The 20,280-nt window shown below is 48.0% G+C and overlaps 1 protein-coding gene across 1 annotated transcript in view; it reads right to left on the reverse strand.

The window, feature by feature from the left end:
• Positions 1 to 20,280, reverse strand: part of DHRSX (dehydrogenase/reductase X-linked) — a 193,005-nt gene that overhangs the window by 15,377 nt on the left and 157,348 nt on the right. Inside the window, exons 5-6 of the mRNA XM_082864175.1 lie at positions 18,651 to 18,858; positions 6,547 to 6,754 (exon numbers count right to left, since the gene is read on the reverse strand). Coding sequence (XP_082720301.1) covers positions 6,547 to 6,754; positions 18,651 to 18,858 — 416 coding nt within the window. The remainder of the gene's footprint in view (positions 1 to 6,546; positions 6,755 to 18,650; positions 18,859 to 20,280) is intronic.

Consider the following 20,280-nt stretch of genomic DNA (forward strand, 5'->3'; position numbering starts at 1 on the left):
ATGAAAAAATGCAAAATTAAGTTTCAGAGACACACCCACGTAATGAGAAACAGGAGAATGGGTAACACCACACCTGGGATAGGGGTTACGTCTCGGGGGAGGAAGGAATGTGCCTCTGGAGGAAAGCAGGGCGTGGCAGATGCTGTGATGACGTGTGCTCATTTATTATTGACTTTTAAATATTTTATTCTGATGTGTTCAGAGTTTGTAATATTTTTAATAAACCATATTCAGAACCGAAACAAACATCAGCATTTCAGGAAATAATTAGGAATAAATGCAATAAATATATGGGCATTTATGGAGAATTAATACGGCACCTCTGAAAAGCTCTAAGATTTTGATCACCAGTTCCCAAGTGTGGCTTTTCCAAGACCAACAAGCAATTCTGCGACTCCAGCTGGGTGTCCTACCATTCAACTCCATTCTGACACATCTACCTGGAGGTAGCCTCAGACCCCACAGGTGAAGGGCTCAGTCCCCCAGGACTACCCCGCCCTCTACCACAATTCCGACGCCAGGTGGTCACCTGTGCCTCGGACCAACCGGCTATAGATGGAAGGTTGCCATGACCCCTCCTGGGGTTCAGTTACTTTGCTAGAATGGCTCGCAGAAGTCAGGAGATATTTTACTCACTAGATCACTGGTTTATTATAACAGCAGATAACTCAGGAAAAGCCAGATGGGACAGATGCAGAGGGTGAGATCTGGGGAGGGGGCAGGGGACCCCAAACCCTCTCCAGGTTGTCACTTTCCTGGTACCTCCACGTGTTCCACGAACTAGGAAACTATTTGAACCCTGACCTTTGGGGGTTTTATGGAGGCTTCATGACACAGGCACCATTGATTAAATTATTGGCCATCGGTGATGGACTCAACCCCCAGCCCCTCTCCCCGTCCCGAGAGGTCAGGGGGTGGGAATGAAAATTCCAACCCTTTAGCTGCTGGTTGGTTTCCCTGGCAACCAGCTACCATCCTTGAGTGAGTTCCAAAGGGCACACCTCATGAACATAACAAGAGACACCTTTCAGGCTCTCAACACTTGGGAAACTCCAAGGGTTTTAGGAGCTCTGTGCCAGAAATGGGGACAAGGACCAAACACATATATTTCTTATTATAAAACACAGTATCGCAAGCATCAAGAAAGAAGTGGTCAAACCCAGAAATGACCTATATTCAGACAGAGAGCAGCTCTGTCTGAAATCCTGAATTAAATAAAAAATCCTCCCACCAAGGCGATCAATGTACACATACAGCTGGTTCAGTTTACTGTATAGTATAAACTAACCCAATCCTGGAAAGCAACTATACACCAATTAAAAAAAACATTCCCCCTCCCAAATGAAGTTTTCTTACGATGATTATATCGGCTGTGAAAAGAGGAACACCACCAAAATGTACAAAACATGTGAGCAAATGATTGCACAGGAGACCCCCTCCTCCTACATGCTGCTTTTCTCGATTTGCAGAATCATCTAAAAGGTGGTCTGGAAAGATAATCCGTTCAGAGTCAGGAAAGGCAGGACAAGAGGGTGATAGTGTAGGTAAGAGTAAATTCAGAACAGACGGAAGCAAGGGCAGGTTTCTAGGAAACCCCTTCAGTAAGCATCACGGTTGGCGGTTTTAGTAATCGCCATGGTGTGCGGTCAGCAGAGAAGGATGGACCCTTGGACACAGGGCTCCCAGTTTGAACAGGAATGAGCACCTGGGGTCTTCCTACATCACCCCCTGCGGACATCACCTAGGCTAAGGATTCAGTTGTTGCCACAGGTAAAAATACTGGAGGGGAATTTCTCATCACGTCAGCCCAGAAACCATGAAAGTTCAACAACAGAACAATTTACAACAAGAAAAAAAAAAATGTTAACCCCTTGACTCATTCTGGCAAAAAAGTACTTTCTCTAAGACCGAAGGCACAAGAATTCTGGGGACCAATCGTGGAAGAGGAAACAAGTGATTATGTCCCTAATATACAGAGAAGCTTTTTCTGCATCATCACCTCCCCTCCGCAACGCGTGCGCACACGCATGCACGCACGCACACACACACACACAGATAAGTGTCCCCACGGGACAAGAACCAACAATTCGCACAAGTTGTCACATGCACAAAGGGAAATTCGATTTTGAATGGAACCACAAAGGGGAACTGGGTGATTCAGGAGAGGTGGGTTTTGATGGCCTGCTGACGAAGATGTAATTACAGCTGGTGCTGGCTGCATGCTGGGGCCCGGTTGTAACTGTTAATTCATACTTGTCAGAATCTGAGTTCCACGGGTGGCCCCAAAAGGCTGCCCTGAGGAGAGCCCAGTGGTGGAGAACTCAGGGCGACCACTGTCATTTATGGTTTCCACCCTCCCCTCCAGGGCTCTGGCGATCACCATTTCTAATCTCTGCGACCCCGTGGTGAGGAAGAAATGAATATGGTCCACCCGCCAAGACTGTGAAAGCCGATCAGCATCTCCCACTGAAAGGTGGTGGTCAGAGGAAAGAAAGACGTAACCCTAGTAAGGAGCCAGAACTGTCCTGTAAACACACCATCTCACTGCTAACGGGGAAAAAAACGCAGGGTTAAGTGGGACCACATATGGTCTGGGGGCAAAACACTAGAAAATTATCAGCAGAAATGTGCTGTGGGAATTTGGGTACCACATTGTACATGTGCACAGCCTCCAGATAAACAAACTCGCTTTTAAAAATTTATCCTAAAAGAATAATCACTCCAAAGACCTAAACAGACATGTCTCCAAAGAAGACAGACAGATGGCCAACAGGCACCTGAAAAGATGCTCAACATCAGTAATTATTAGAGAAACGCAAATCAAAACTACAATGAGGTGTCACCTCACACCAGTCAGGATGGCCATCATTAAAAAGTCTACCAACAATAAATGCTGGAGAGGGTGTGGAGAAGACGGAACCCTCCCGCACTGTTGGTGGGAATGCAAATTGGTGCAGCCACTATGGAGAACAGTATGCAGGTTCCTTAACAAACTAAAAATAGAGCTACCATATGATCCAGCAATCCCAAATATCTGGAGAAAACTCTAATTCAAAAAGACACATGCACCCCAATGTTCACTGCAGCACTACACCCAACAGCCAAGACATGGAAGCAACCTAAGTGTCCATCGACAGACGAGTGGATAACAAAGATGTGGTACATATATACAATGGAATATTACTCAGCCATGAAAAAGAATGAAATAATGCCACTGGCAGCAACATGGATGCAACTAGAGATTATCATACTAAGTGAAGTAAGGCAGACAAAGACACATACCATATGATATCATTTATATGTGGAATCTAATTTTTTTAAAATGATACAAATGAACTTATTTATGAAACAGACTCAGACATACAAAACAAACTCATGGTTACCAAGGTGGAAAGGGGGAGAGGGACAAATTAGGATTTGGGAATTAACAGATACACACTCCTATCTATAAAATAGATAATCAACAAGGACCTACTGTAGCGCACAGGGAACTATATTCACTACCTTGTACTAACCTATAGTGGAAAAGAATCTGAAAAAGAATATCTCTCTCTATATATATAAAATATATACATATAACTGAATCATTTTGCTGTACACCTGAAACTAACACAACGTTGTAAATCAACTACACTTCAATAAAAAGCAAAAAAAAAAAAATACAAAAATAAAAAACAATGTTTATAAAGAAAAGCAAGAAATAACCACAGAAACACCAATGTGTCTAGGGGCACGGGGCCTCCTTGGGCAGGTAGGTAATTTCATCCCTGTGCTTCCAGTGGGAACGGTAAAGTAACGACAACCATGGCCTCTATGGGCCTCACTGGGTTACTTGGGGATTAACTGTATGTAAAGGAATTATTTTTAGCTTGTAGCTCATACAGAGGGCGACAGACTGGATGTTAATTTTTCTTATGATTATTGCACGTATCAGGGTAAAACCGATCACAACCTAACTGCACCAGAAAGGAAGTTTGATTAAGAAAGAGATACCCGGGCTTCCCTGGTGGCACAGTGGTTGAGAGTCCGCCTGCCGATGCAGGGGACGCAGGTTCGTGCCCTGGTCCGCGAAGATCCCACATGCCGCGGAGCGGCTGGGCCCGTGAGCCATGGCCGCTGGGCCTGCGCGTCCGGAACCTGTGCTCCGCAATGGGAGAGGCCGCAGCAGTGAGAGGCCCGCGTACCGCAAAAAAAAAAAAAAAAAAAAAAAAAAAAAAGAAAGAGATACCCCAAACGGCAATGTAGGGGGAGAGGATTAAGAGGTCCAGACGATTAGGCACAAAGTAAGCTCCAAGGATACCGTGTACAACACCAGGAATAGAGATGATAGTTTCTAATAACTATAAATGGCGTCAAACGTTAAAAAAACAACCCAGAGACCCGTGCATACTAGACTGTCAGGGCTCACTCTACGTGGGCTAAATGGAGCAGGAGGGACACCGAAACAGAAACACGGGGAACCTTTAATCGGAGGGATTTGAGGGGCCTGGCGTTCAGCATTTCTCACTTTGGTATCATGTGAGCCATGGCCGTGGCGGCAGGCACGTGTCACCAAGCCTTCTGTGTGTCCCCAGCTCCTACCTCCTGGCCTCACCCCCTGTGGTCTGGTTCACGTGTACTGTGAGAGCCCGCCCTTCGCCCCGGCATCCGGCCATGGCTGTGCTGTGCCCTGGGTGTCCGATGCCCCGTGGAGAGGGGTCTGCTGAGGTCCAGCGGGACTCAGATGAGTCCTCCAAGCGGCCTTTGGTGGGACCGAGACTGACATGTCCACACGGCTGGATATAAAATAGAGAACCAACAAGGCCCTACTGTAGAGCACAGGGAACTCTCCTCACTATCTTACAATAACCTATAATGTCATGGATGGATCAAGAGATTCTCATACGGAGTGAAGTAACTCAGACAGAGACAAATACCGTGTGGTATCACTTATACGTGCCATCCAAAAAAAGATGACAAATGCAGGGGACACGGGTTCGAGCCCTGGTCTGGGAAGATCCCACATGCCGCGGAGCGCCTGGGCCCGTGAGCCACAACTACTGAGCCTGCGCATCTGGAGCCTGTGCTCCGCAACAAGAGAGGCCGCGATAGCGAGAGGCCCGCGCACCGCGATGAAGAGTGGCCCCCGCTCGCCAGAACTAGAGAAAGCCCTCGCACAGAAACGAAGACCCAACACAGCCAAGAATAAATTAATTAATTAATTTAAAAAAAAATAGAGAAACATGGGTCTTAATGAGATGCTAAATATGAAAATGGTGTATATGTTTTATATTCTGCAACTTTTTTTGGGTTAGGAACCAGTAACAATTGCTTACCTAATCTAGGTATTTGCAATTAAACCAGGAGTTGCACGTCAGACACCTATTCATTTCCTTCTGCATTAAAAGTTATCAGTAAATCGGGGATACTTAGAAGGTTTTAATAAGTCATCTTCCTTTATTTCAAAAGCTTGGACTTTGTAATGTTAGAGAACAAACTTATGGTTATGGGGGGAAGGGTCAGAAGGAGGGATAGATTGGGAGTTTGCGTTAAGCAGATGCAAACTCTCACAGGTAGAATGGATAACCAACAAGGACCTGCCGGAGAGCACAGGGAACTCTACTCAATATTCTGTAACAACCGAAATGGGAACAGATCTGAGAGAGTGGACACGTGTATATGCGTAACTGAATCGCTGTGCTGTACCCCTGAAGCTTACACCGCACGGTTCATCAACTGTACGCCAACAGGAAATAAAAAGAGAAGCAAAGCGCTGTCCAAGGAGACACCGCGCGCAGGGCGGCACAAACACAAGCAGGAAGCACACGCGATTAATCCCGAACCGGAGGGAGGCTGGAGGGGAAGACACACGGCTTTCACTTCTCGAGGCAGACGGGTGTGCTTCCAATGCCCTTCAAGAGTGTGCAAACCAGGGCTTCCCTGGTGGCGCAGTGGTTGAGAGTCCGCCTGCCGATGCAGGGGACGCGGGTTCGTGCCCCGGTCCGGGAGGATCCCACATGCCGCGGAGCGGCTGGGCCCCTGAGCCATGGCCGCTGAGCCTGCGTGTCCGGAGCCTGTGCTCCACAACGGGAGAGGCCACAACAGTGAGAGGCCCGTGTACCGCAAAAAAAAAAAAAAAAAAAGTGTGCAAACCAGGGCCAGGGAGAGCCCAGAAGGACAACCCCAGATGCCACCTGCTCTTTCAAGACATAACCCTCTGAGATCCATCAGCCCCGAGTCAGACACGCTCGCTAATGACCAGGGTCCTTGGGAGCAAATGCAAGCCCGCCGCCGGCCTCTGACCGAAATCGATTTTTCTCCTTTCCAGCAACAACAAGAACAAAAAAATGCCGCGTGGATACACAGGGGAGGGTTCTGCCTCGGTGCTTATCTCGGCAATGGGACCACGGGCTCCCAGGCCACGAGGATTCTCATCGTCCTGAGGACCGCCCCCCCCGGCCCCGGGCACGAGTACAGAAAGCCCAGCCCCTTCGGGAAACCAAACTCTGCCCACGTGGGCTCGGAGCACACAAGCCACCGCGACACACCCGACCACCGCAGCCTTACCTTGAATAGGCACCAGCCGAACAGCTTCTTAATGAGCCGTGTGCCCCAGAAGACGTGTCGATACAGGTCGGTGTCCACCACGCCGGGGTCGGCCACGTTGGCGGTCACGGCGCTGCCCGTGGCCTCCAGCAGCGCCTGCAGGCGGTAGGTGAACAGCACGAGGGCCAGCTTGCTCTGGGCGTACGCCGCGTGCGCCGAGTAGCTGCTGCTGCAGAAGCAAAGCGGGAGAGGGTGTGAAACGCAGGCGTCTGGCCCCGCTTCTCCCCTCGCCCGGCCGGGGAGGCAACCTCCAGCTACAGGCTGAGGGCAGCTACACACGCACCTGAGTTCAAGTGTGTTACGAGAATCGTTTCCATCACTGAGAACTGACTGCGTTTTGCTCTCCTCCGAACGCTCAGCGCTCGGGAAACAGGCCCTGACGCGTGTCCCACTCGGACGCAGCCTGTCCATTTTAGCCTCCTATCGTTGCAGATCATGTTATGGGGGGCACAACGTGTTGACAACCCGGGACGCCTCTCTGGCAAAACACATCGTTTCTCATTCCTTAGGGCTTAGTCACTTTCTTCAGGCCCGCAGCTCCTTTTCCTGAGTTTTATGGGATATGAATACAGCCCACCTGAGTTCCTTCTTCCGGTGGGATGTGCCCCATATTCTATGTTACTTTCACTCTTTCAACCTCAGAGGTGTCTCCTAAGTTGGGAGAAAAATCCATCCGTGGAATTCACCCTCGTGGGAGTTTCACACAAAGATGAAAAGAAGGAAGTCAGAGTCGTCGCGTGAAACGCGGAGAAAACACGCTTTGGAATTCAACGGACAAAGGCTCTTCCTAAACAGGAATTAAAACCTGCAATAAATGGGGACTTCCCTGGTGGCGCAGTGGTTAAGAATCCACCTGCCAATGCAGGGGACACGGCTTTGAGCTCTGGTCCGGGAAGATCCCATGTCGCGGAGCAACTAAGCCCGTGCGCCACAACTACTGAGCCTGCGAGCCACAACTACTGAGCCTGCATGCCACAACTACTGAAGCCCTAGAGCCTGTGCTTCTCAACAAGAGAAGCCACTGCAATGAGAAGCCCGTGCACCGCAACAAAAAGTAGCCCCTGCTCGCTGCAACTAGAGAAAGCCCGCGGGCAGCAACGAGGACCCAACGCAGCCAAAAAAAAAGATTGCAATAAACGAACTAAATTGACTAAATGATTCAGAAAAGTGAACTGAGAAAATGTGACCAAGGAAAGCACAGAAGGGGAAAAAAATAATAAAAGGAAAAGGGAAATATTAGAACGCAGAAAACAGGACAAGAAAGGGCATCAGAAATCGAGCCTCGTAGGCTTAGTTGCCACGTGAGACTTTCTGAAAAACCTCAACTCTATAAATCGCACCCATGGGCGCTTGTCTGTTCCTATGTGACAACCACATCAACCCCTTTTCGGACTGAGTCCTGCCTCCTGCTGTTTCCTGGGTAGCATCTTTCTTCCTCATCAGCACGTCCCCACCGTGTGCCCATCACACAGCCCCTCGTCACAAGAGGCCACAGGCAAACTCGGAGGTTTGGCCTCGGGTCCATGCAGTTTAAGCTGAAAAGAAGCCCCGAGTCTTTTGTCTGAAAGATGACTCGGAACAAGTCAGCCAAGGGTGACACCGGACAAGCTGGCCGCAGGGCGTCGGCCAAAGGAATTCCAAACAGGTCTTTTGTTGGAGGGAGGAATTAAGACAAAAATATAGCACAGTTCTGAGCACAGACGCCCTCCTCTGATCCACGACAACCTCCCAATTATCGTCAAGATACTTGTTTTGGGCAGTTTCCTCCTGTCTCGTCCCCCCAGAAGAGGAGAGAGCTCCAAGAAAGAGGGAGTTATTAAGTGGGGGGAGAGAAAGGCTGAACTTTCACCTTGGAATTGGGCCATTTTGACCTCACGTGCACGTGTTTGCTCCTGAATTACCAGGGCTGTTTGGGAGGCAACAGGAACCCCGAATTTAGAAAGAAGAGAGGGAACCATAAATGTGCACATTCCTCAAGGGTAAACTGACAAGTGATATAACTGTCGTTTTCTACGGTAGCATGGAGAAGAGAGAACAGAAATTCTCTAAATATACTATGTGAGTGGGAAAGTCAAGACATTTCTCTACAGCACGAAAAAAAAATCAAGAGTACAACTCATTTCAGGAGAGGTTCCCTGGTGGATTTAAAGATAAATAAACATCCACAGTAGAACTGGAAAAGAATCAAAGCAGATACACAAGAGGACATGATTCCCCACAAAAGTTTATAAATAAAGCCCGGAGGAACGGCAGAGACACTTGGTGTTTGAAACAATGAAGAGACTGTTGCAATTTTAACAGACAGAAGGCAGCTGAAAGGGAGAATCAATCCACAAACTTAAGCAGAGGTAGAAGAAATTCAGGAAATGTCTGCATGGCTTGATTCGAAACACGAGATTTTTAATACGTTGCTTTTGTAATGAATGGTGTCAAAAGGTAGAACTGAAACCATAAAAATGTATCTTTGTTTTCAATAGATAATAATCTGTTGATGTAACTACTTCATAACGAATTTGAAAGTCGATCTGAAACAAAAGTAGAGGCAGTCTTGTGGTAGGCTTTTTGTCGGGGAGGAAACATTTTTCTCCTGTACTTTTGTGTTCCGTACCTGAGGTCTGCAAATTAAACCACCAAGTGTCAGATTCAAGAGAGAAGGATACCAATGTTACTTCTCACTTTACACGTATGGGGAACTTCATAGAAAAGAAGAGAAAACCCCAAAGAGTTGGGAAGTCCTCATTTCGCACAAGTTTCTGCTTTTAGTCAGATAAGGGAGGCTCCCGAAAGGCACCCTTCTGCATCTGTTGCTTCCCCAGAAGCTCAAAATAACCTGTATGTCAAAGTGGCATATTTTGAGTTGGCATACTCAGACCCCCATCACTTTCTCTACCTTACAGACAAGAGAAGGAAAGGTGAAAAATGATATTTTGAACACAACATATGCAAACCTGTGTATTGAATCAAAGACTCGATAATCCTCAAAGGGGTTCTTGATTAAAAACTAGGAAAACATTACTTAGAGATGGGAAATCCTATTCCTAAATTGAAGCAGCATGGCTTTCTGGTTGGGAAGAGGACACTGGATTTTTGGATACCTGTGTTTCATGTAAGCAGTAGGTGACATTTACAAGATTGAGGACTGTACTTGGTCTCCATCTGGTGTTGACCTGACAGCCGACCTACATCCACTGAAGAAGTTACACTGAGCCACCTGAGACCAGGTGCTAAGCGCACAGGGTCCGCTAGTGCCCCCGTGCTCAGCAACATGCCAGGAATGTAGCAGGTCATATGTTGCCGCTAAGCAAATGAGGTTTTCAAGTTCTCATCAAAGACAAAATTACTATCGCCTATGACAATAAATGCACACCCACATATTTCTACTTTTTAAAATATACACACGTAAAATCTACATTTTAATAAAGTATTGTAGCGGGGGAAATCTTTTCCCTCTATCCTCTTAGGTTCTGTCCTGGGGCCTGCAAGTCAAACTGTTAAAGGACAGTTTAACAAGAGAAAACAGTTTTAATTACATACATACATATAGGAATTCCCAAAATGATGTGATTCAAGGAGGTGGCCAGATGATAGAGGCTTATCTACCATCTTAGGGTAAACAAAGGAAAAGGGGTTTTGGGATTCTGGGTGGAGGAGGCAGGTTGTGGGAAGGGAAGAAATGTGTGTATATAAATAAGGACCGTCTTGTTATGCAAATAAGAGCCTCTGGGGTGAAAAGAGTCATCTCCAGAAGTAGCTCTCTCCCTGGAATGGAGACATTACTACAAATGGAAAATCCCTGGATAAATGTAAATTTCCTTTACAAAACAGTAAATTGATACTTTATTTTTTAGACAGTTGGGGGCGGGTGGCGGAGGGAAGTAAAGAGCATTTCCTGGGTCTGCTTGTTCTCAATTGCCTTTAGCTCAAAAGATCGCATGTATCAAAGAGGTACATGTGGGGCTAGCGTGTCCTGGTCCCCTTCAGTAGGACCAAAGGTATACCTTGGGAGAACTTTTTAAGGATAATTTTTCATTATTATAAAAGAAATATATATTGGTTGTAAAAAAATGACAAAGCTCAAAGAAGAATGGAAAATCAATTCCATAGTGATGTCAGTGTTCCCCTCCACCAAGAAATGGCCATTGATCACACTGCCTGAGTGTGTATATTTGTATAGACACATATATGCATATGAATGTGTGTATACATGTGTGTAGTCGCACATATGCATATGCACTCATATATACATATATGTGTCTATATACTCATATATACATAGATGTATCTGTGTCTACATATATACTCATATATATACATGTCTATATATATACTCATACATATGTGTATGTGTGTCTATATGTGTCTATATATATACTCATATATACATGTGTCTCTATATGTGTGTATACATATTCATATATACATGTTTGTGTCTATATGTGTCTATATATATATACATATATATACCCATATACATATATGTGTGTGTATATATATATGTTTGTGTGTGTGTGCATGTATTCCATCCTATCTTAAAGATGGCTTTCCTCACTGGCTTTCCACCATCTTTGACCTACACCGTATTAATCCTATGCTTTGATGTTTCAACTACTTCCACACGAGTGGTCAAGGTTACTTCTGCACACTGCTCTCTACTGCCCACAAGTAAACTACCGCCCACCTGTCCTAGAAAACCATTTCGCATTAAGTGTCTCACGAGGAGTCCGTTTCCTGAACTCCCTCAATCCCATGAGAAATCATGCCTATGACTATGGGATTGCTAAGACAATATCTTGAAAACCATTAATTCCCTGAGCTTTCCTGTTGAAGGAAAACCCCAGGGAAACACACATGACCCTGAATGTGGATATGATTAAGGGTATCTGAGGTCTGTGTTTTCAGCGTGTTATAGAAAACATTATTCTCCTCTTGCCGTTGGAGATCAGAAAAAACCAACCGGCCTGGACAGCTTATTATAAGGAAGGAGCTCTTCATTGATTACCTTGCTGGGCACCGTGCCATGTGTGTGCGCGTGCGTGTGTGTGTGTGTGTGTGCGCGCGCGTGTGTGTGTGATGGCTCAGTCCCACTCCAGTAAGACAACTGACTGTGTGGTGCTCACTTCATATGAGTAAGTCCCATTTGCTTCCCTTAAAAGTTCAATTCTGAGACAGTAACATGTGAGCACATGGCAAACACAATTATGGAAACTCCACGTACTACCCATAACCTAGTTTCCAGTTGGCGCGTTTTGGACGCTGGCCGAGCCCGGTAACGATCAGTCTGCAAGCAGGACCCGTAGCCAGCACGTCGGCAAGTCAATAATCCCTCAGCTCCAAACGGAAGTTCTCCCTTGACAAGACGAACAACTGCCTTGCATTCTGCCTTGGTGTCCTAGGTTTAACACGACGGAGAAAGGTGGAAAGAGAGGCCACTCACCAGGACCTCTGAAAGTATCGTGCGCTAAGAGGAGTCTCTGTCCTTCCACGAAGGGAAGTCGGCAGAGACAGCCCGGGATGCGGCAGGGCCACCTGTGAATTCCAGCCTCATCCAAACACCTGCTAGAATTGGTCACAGAAGCACGGCAAGGGTGCCGGCTGCCTGTAAGGGGTCCCAGGACACACACTGAACATGCTAAATGTTTAGTGAAAACCACATCAATGCAGGACAGCATATTTATAACATGACATCTCACCACAGAGGTGCCACAACCAACGATATACGAGGATGTGAAGACGCACTTATGTATAAAATAGTGAAAAACTGCCCCAAAGTTAAGTTTGGGAAACTCAAACCAAGACAGCTATTTTCACAAGACAGGGCCGTGCCCATAATGTGTCAACGATTACTGTGTCGCCAAAGCAAGGTCAGGCTGAAATAACGTGAGCCTTAAAAGGTTAAGGATGGGGCTTCCCTGGTGGCGCAGTGGTTGGGAGTCCACCTGCCGATGCAGGGGACGTGGGTTCGTGCCCCGGTCCGGGAGGATCCCACATGCCGTGGAGTGGCTGGGCCCGTAAGCCATGGCCGCTGAGCCTGCACGTCTGGAGCCTGTGCTCCGCAACGGGAGAGGCCACAACAGAGAGAGGCCCGCATACCGCAAAAAAAAAAAAAAAAAAAAAAAAAAGGTTAAGGATCTATCCATTGGAGAGGGACAAATGGTGTTTGCTGTGGGCTGAATTGTTTTCCCCCTCTTCCCATAACAGAAGAGGTTATGCTGTGGAGTCCTAACCCCCAGAACCTCAGGATGCAACCTTCCTTGGAAATAGGGTCTTTACAGAGGTGATCAAGTTAAAATGAGGTTGTTTGGGTGGGCTACAATCCAATATGACTCGTGCCATAAAGCAAACTCCAGAAGCTGGAGAGAAGCCTGGAAGAGACGGAGCCTGGGTGGGTTCCTCCCAGAGCCTGCACGAGGGACCCACCCTGCCTAACCAGCCAACCTTGATCGTGGACTTCCAGTCTCCAGGACTGTGAGACAATAACTTTCCGTTGTTCTAAGGTACCCAAATTTCTGGTCCTTTGTCATGGCCGCCCCAGGAAACTCATACAGTAACCACTGTTTTACAAAAGCAAAAGTTACTTGGGAACTGGCGGTCCAGTGGTTAGCACTTCGCACTTTCATTGCCGTGGTCTGAGTATGATCCCTGGTCAGGGAGCTAAGATCCCACAAGCCACATGGCGTGGCCAAGAAAGAAAAAAGAAAAAGTAACTTGGTACAAACCATAAAAATGTGGACTTTGCTGATTTACTCCACTGAAGAATAGAGAAGAGAGAAAGCCAAGAAAAAGAAGGAGACTTTTCTACGTTCAGAGGAAGTAAGCCCATAAGATGTAAGTTTCTTGTGGGGAGAGGAAGCCATGAGAAGAGTGTGCTTGTGAGGAACCCTATGAAAGTCCCCTCTGAGCTCTGGTCTGTAGCTGCACCTCTGTGGACGGAGCCACAAGACCCAGGGACATGCAACACTTGTACCCAAAGAAACACCTTGGCTGGTGACACAGCACGTAGCCTAATCCTGCATCCCGAGGGTTCTGTTAACTTTGCCACTAAGAGCAAATCTTAATCTCTTGATCTCTTCCGAGGTCAAGAATCAAGACGGGGGACTCGCTTTGGTTTGGGTGCAAGGAGAGGAGGTAGCAGGGTACCATTTTCCTAGCCGAGAGCAGCCCAGGAAACAGCTGCCTGCATTAAGAGGGGAGGGTCCAAGGACAAGCAGGACGAGCTGTCCCCGGGAGAGGTGCAGAGGGGTCTTCCCGTGCGGTCACCCTCAGGGCTGGCAGGAAGCTGGGGCACCTCTGACACGACCCCCGCAGAGGGTCCCTTGGGTCCCGAGGTGCCCATGGGTGCAGGAGGCTGAGCGTGGAGACAAGTCAGGGTGCAGGGTGGGTAGTAGACCGACACCACGGCGCATCACCTACAGAATGCCTTGCCCACATCTGTGCCCCTGACGGTTCATTTCACGTGTCCACGCTCAAGTGTTTGGTCCAGTGCCAGTCTAGATGGTGCCAGGAAGTTATTTGTCAGAGGAGATGAACCATGAAACCAGTAGCCTGCGTGTAAAGCAGGTGAGCCTTGGCCATGTGGGTGGGCCTCGTCCTATCAGGTGAAGGCATTCAGGGGACAAGAATGAGGTTCCCCCAAAAGAAGAAGGGATTTGGCCTCAAACACTGCGGCACAGAAATTCTACCTAAGTCACCTAGCCTTTAGGTTCAAGACTATAAACGTCACCACTTCCCTGAATCTCTGGCCTGCTGGTCAACCTTGTCAGCTCCTCCAAGCATGGCAGGTAGTTTCTGAAAACAAGTCCAACACTAGTGGGGAGCGGGAAGGGGGAGGGGCAATATAGGGGGAGGAGCAATATAGGGGGAGGGAAGTAAGAGATATGAACTATTATATATAAAATAAGCTCCAAGGGGACTTCCCTGGCAGTCCAGTGGTTAAGACTCTGTGCTTCAGCTGCAGGGGGTGTGGGTTCAATTCCTGGTCAGAGAAGCAGGATCCCACAAGCCACACGGTGTGGCCAAAAAAAAAAGAATTTAAAAAATAAAAAAATAAAATAAGCTACAAGGATATACTGTACAGCACAGGGAATATAGCCAATATTTTACAATAACTGTAAATGGAATAGAACCTTAAATTGTGACTCACTCTGTTGTACACCTACAACTTATACAAATTATATAACATCTGTGGCAATTTTTAAAAAAAGATGCAACAGAGCTTTGTGCACAGTTGATACCTTTAAAGAAAAGTCAGTCTCTCCCTCTCACATATACGTAAATTATAACTATACACATAATTATAATTGCATAATTACATAAATATTGCAGATATATTTTTTATCTATTATATATAATTAAATATTATAGATATACAAGTATTAAATAAATATAATTTTTTTACTTAAATAGTATATAGCTTTTTCACCCTCTTCCCACTAACTTTTTTTTTTTTTTTTAAACCAAGCTGTCCACTACATCACGAGTCTTGTTCACTGACTACAATTTTCCCGAGATTCTGCCCACCTCTTCCACTGGAATTTCTTCTGTGGGAGGAGGGACTGAGTGCAGCCGGGCAGAGGTGACAAGCCCTCTCGTGTGTAACAACCCACCTGGGTTTGGAACACTTCATGCTTTTACAAGTGATTTATGCTTGACAAGAACGCTCCTTACACAAGCCAGCAAATCAATCTTGGCAATTAACTGTCATCACCAGCAGTGTCTACATCAGGTGCAAGCCAAGAATTTACTTTTTTTTTTTTTTTTACCCGGAAAGGCAGCATGTTTTTAACCCAAGTGGTTCTCAAATGTCAGCATGCATTAAGAGCCCCTCAGAGGGCGTGTTAAACTTCCCAATGCCTGGCCGCACACCCTGAGTTTGGTTTGTTTTGAACACGGTTTTAACATTTTAACAGTCTATTGTCAAGCCTTTAAAATAGAACAAGAGTGAGTTGGGCTCTTTTGGTTTTTTTAAAGGTAATTTTCTGTATGTTTATTATAGAATGAAAAGGCTGTATGTGGCATGGTCTCAAGTGAAATATACACTATAAGGTATATATAAGATTTACCTGGAGGGGGCAGGTTGCTAGGAAATACCCTTTTATTGTCTTTTTAAGCAATTTTGATGGCAGTAGAGTTGCTTTACAATGTTGTGTTAGTTTCTGCTGTACAGCAAAGTGAATCAGCTGTACGTATACCTATGTCCCCTCTTTTTTGGATGTCCTTCCCATTCAGGTCACCTCAGAGCAGTGAGGAGAGTTCCCTGTGCTATACGGCAGGTTCTCCTTAGTTATCTATTTTATACATAGTAAGATTTACAGTATTGTGGTAGTTTCAGGTGTACTACAAAGCGATTCAGTTATATATATGTGTATATATGTGTGTGTGTGTATACGTACATATATTTTGTCAGATTGTTTTCCCACCCCTAGAGTTTTGATTTCACAAGTGGTGGCTGTGTGGTTTGAGCATCTACATGTATCATCCATCACTTCTCAGGTGATACAGATGCTGTTGCTCTGGGGACCCCACCTTGAAAACCACGGTCCTAAACGGTCTCATCCCCTTTGGATAACCATTTAGGGAAAAAAATGATAACAACAAGATGCCTTTGATGTGATTCGACATAGGAAAACGTAAACAAATACAGGAGGGCAGTTATCACCGCTTCCTGACACACTCACTCCTGCGGGCCATGAGATTACTTCTCTGCAAATGTCAGAGTTTTGTGCGATGCCATATAAAGCTTCATTTTAGAAAAAGGAAGCTACGGGTGCACACATCTGCGTCCTCTCTTGCATATTTCTACACCTGTATTCAAAGGAGAAAACGACAAGAATATTCGTGAAAGAAGCGCCCCATCCTGTACACGGGTCCCCTTGTCACGATGCTGGGTTTTTTTTTTTTTTTTTTTTGCGGTACGCGGGCCTCTCACTGTTGTGGCCTCTCCCGTTACGGAGCACAGGCTCCGGATGCGCAGGCTCACGGGCCCAGCCGCTCCGCGGCATGTGGGATCCTCCCGGACCGGGGCACGAACCCGTGTCCCCTGCATCGGCAGGCGGACTCCCAACCACTGCGCCGCCAGGGAAGCCCACGATGCTGTTTTTCACGAGCCAGCATCATGCCCCCATCAGATGCAGGAAACACTTGGCGATCCTATACCCTCTGCAGACCCTGAGCCTGGACCTATGCGGATGAGAGAACCACCCTGTCCAAAGACGCCCCTTTGAGGGACGACTGGACTCCAGGAGTTAAAACACAGGGTGTTGAGTCCAGGGCGAGAAGCAGCCGCATTGCTGTGTGAGTGCTTGAGGCGACATTAGAATCTCTAGAGGCTCGGGGGCCTTTTCATTTTCTTCCTTGCTATGCACGCCCTGTGCGGAAAGCACCGCGTTGGCTCAAGGGCTACGCACACCTACGTGCTGAGAAATAAACGGGACAACTCAGAAACGGCAGCGAACGAAGCAGCCCGTTAACTCCATGAGGACCCCAGAGCGTCCGCGACACCCATCCTGGCCCGGCTCAGAGGCCACGGGGCTGGCCCTCCACGAGACCCACACACCCTGAAGGCCTCCTACAGCCCAGCACAGGTGACCCACAAACTGGGGGCTGAAAGCGACAGGACTTCATCCTCCCCCAGTCCTGGAGACCAGACGTCTGAGACAAATAGCATAGGATAGCACTTATATGTGGAATCTAAAATATGACACACAGGAACTTATCTACCAAACAGAAACAGACTCACAAACACAGAGAACAGACCTGTGGTCGCCAATGGGGGGGGGGGGAGGGGAGGGGGAGGGGGGAGGGGAGGGGGAGGGGAGGGGAGGGGGAGGGGAGGGGAGGGGGAGGGGGAGGGGAGGGGAGGGGGAGGGGGAGGGGGAGAGGGGAGGGGAGGGGAGGGGGGAGGGGGAGGGGAGGGGAGGGGGGAGGGGGAGGGGAAGGGGAGGGGGAGGGGGAGGGGGAGGGGAGGGGAGGGGAGGGGGAGGGGGAGGGGAGGCGGAGGGGGAGGGGAGGCGGAGGGGGAGGGGAGGCGGAGGGGGGAGGGGAGGCGGAGGGGGGAGGGGAGGCGGAGGGATGGACTGAGACTCTGGGATTAGCAGGTGCAAACTGTTACATTTAGGATGCATAAACAACAAAGTCCTACTATAGAGCACAGGGAACTCTACTCAATATCCTGGGATAAACCATCATGGAAGAGAATGCGGAAAAAAACGTATATATGTGTATAACGGAATCACTCTGCTGTACACCAGAAATGAACACAACACTGTAAGTCAACTATACTTCAATTAAATAAATTTTTTTAAATATATGCTTCTCAGTTTCCTCAAGTGTAAAATGACGATAATAATAGGATTTACCTCAAAGCATAAATATAAATAGACTGATATGGATGTGTGAGTGCCAGTTAGCAAACAATTATTAATACGGGCAGACCTCACTTTACTGCGCTTCACCGATACTGCATTTTTTTTACACACTGAAGGTCTGGGGCTGCCCCGCGTTAAGTAAGTCTACTGACACCATTTTTCCAACATCATTTGCTCGCTTTGTGTCTCTGTGTCACATTTTGGTCATTCTCGCAGTATTTTAAACTTTTCCATTATTACTCTATTTGTTACAGTGTCTCTGATCAGGGAGCTTGGATGTTACTACTGCAAAAAGATCATGACTACCTGTAGGTTCAGAGGATGGTTAGCATTTTTTAGCAATGAGGTATTTTTTAATGAAGGTGTGTACACTGTTTTTATAGACATGATGCTATTGCATACTTACTAGACTACAGTGTAGTGTAAGCATCAGTTTTAGATGAACTCGGAGCAAAAAAATTCGTGTGACTCGCTTTATTGCAATATTTGCTCCACTGCTGTGGTCTGGAAGCAAACCCGCAGCACCTCCCAGGTCTGCCTGTGTTAGTCAACACAGCTTTCACCTCGAGACAGGTTGATTTACAAACATTTGGGGGTGTGAACCGCCATCACCTGGGACGAGCACCCTGCCCAGTGCGTCGTGGTGACGGGTCACCCTGACCGTCCTGGCAGCACCCGAGACCCCTGGCGACTGGCACCCACCTGCTCTGAAGGTCGTCCAAGTTCAGTTCCCCGACGTAGTGTGTGGCCGAGGACACGGTCACCACCCTCGCGCTGCAGCCGGGGGCACCCGACTCCCGCAGGGTGTCCAGGAGGAGGTTGGTCAGCAGGAAGTGCCCCAGGTAGTTCACACCAAAGTGCTCCTCAAAGCCGTCCTCGGTGGTCCCCTGCGGCACCATCATTACACCAGCTGCAGACACAGGAGGGTTCAGGGACAGTGAGATGGGAGGAAATGGGATGAGGATGGCAGGAGATGGGAGGAGGCGGGATGGGAGGAGGCGGGATGGGAGGAGGCGGGATGGGAGGAGGTGGGATGGGAAGAGATGGGATAGGATGAGGTGGGATGGGATGAAGTAGGATGGGATGAGATGGGATGGAATGAGGTGGGATGGGAGATGACATGGCTTGGATAACATGGGATGAGATGGGATGGAATGAGGTGGGATGGGAGATGAGATGGTTTGGATAACATGGGATGAGATGGGATGGGAGGAGATGAGGTGAGATGGGATGAGGATGAAAGGAGATGAGATGAGGCTGGATGGGATGGGGTGGGATGAGGTGGGACGAGGATGGGATGGGATGGGATGGGAGGAGATGAGGTGGGATGAGGTGAGATGGGATGAGGATGGAAGGAGATGAGATGAGGCTGGATGGGATGGGGTGGGATGGGAGGAGGTAGGACAGGATGGCGGCGCTGCCCCCCAGGTCGATGAAGTACCTGCCCAGCGACAGGAGGGTAGCTCTGGTCCTGGCTGCTGCCCCACCTTCCTGCCTCAGTTTCCTGCTCTGTACACAGTGGGGAAGATGCCAAAAGACCAACAAGACCCCTTCCTGCTCTCAAACTCTGCCCTTCAATGGCCCGAGCTTGTAAATGATGAGAAAACAGTAGGACCCCCAGAAAGTGAGACAGTCCTGAGTCACCCAACAGCGGCCCCCGGGCAGATCACTGTTCTGGATGGGAACAGCCATCCGCAGATGCCAGGGGCCTGGTCTGAGGCGGGGGCAGCACGGCTGGGACACCAGGGGGTGACGCTATCCTATGGTCCACAAGCAGGTGGACAGACCCCTGACCCCCAAACTCACGTTGCCATGGCAGCCTCTCACTCAGGTGAACCCCAGAAGTGAATTCATCCCTCAGGCGCCCTTTGGGGAACATCCCCACTGCAGGCCCCAGCCGGGCCGCCGGTCACTGGTCCATAAACACATTTGTGAAGCATGTCCTGAAGCTCTGTGCGTTCTACCCGACAGTTTGGGACACCCAAGCCTGCCCTCCGGTGGGGGGCAAAGGTCATCTAAATCCCTGTCCCTAAGTCCCTCCCACAGAGGCCAGGACACAGGTGATGGGCAGAACACATGCCCGGCCCATATGGTTCCATCTCCTAGAGCGGCCAGCAGGCTTGCACATGTGTTTGTCTATGTGTGTGTCTAGACGTGTGTGCGTGCTGCCTGCCTGTGTGTGTGTGTGTGTGCATTTTATTTGTGCATGTAATTCTGCGTGTATTCGTATGCTTATTCTAGATGCATTTGTATATATCCATGTATACATGTGTATCGTGTATATGTTCATATGTATTTGCATACATGTGCACGTGCACACATACACATACAT

The sequence above is a fragment of the Leucopleurus acutus genome (genome assembly GCF_964270905.1).
Source record: "Leucopleurus acutus genome assembly, chromosome: X".
Taxonomy (NCBI): Eukaryota; Metazoa; Chordata; class Mammalia; order Artiodactyla; family Delphinidae; genus Leucopleurus; species Leucopleurus acutus.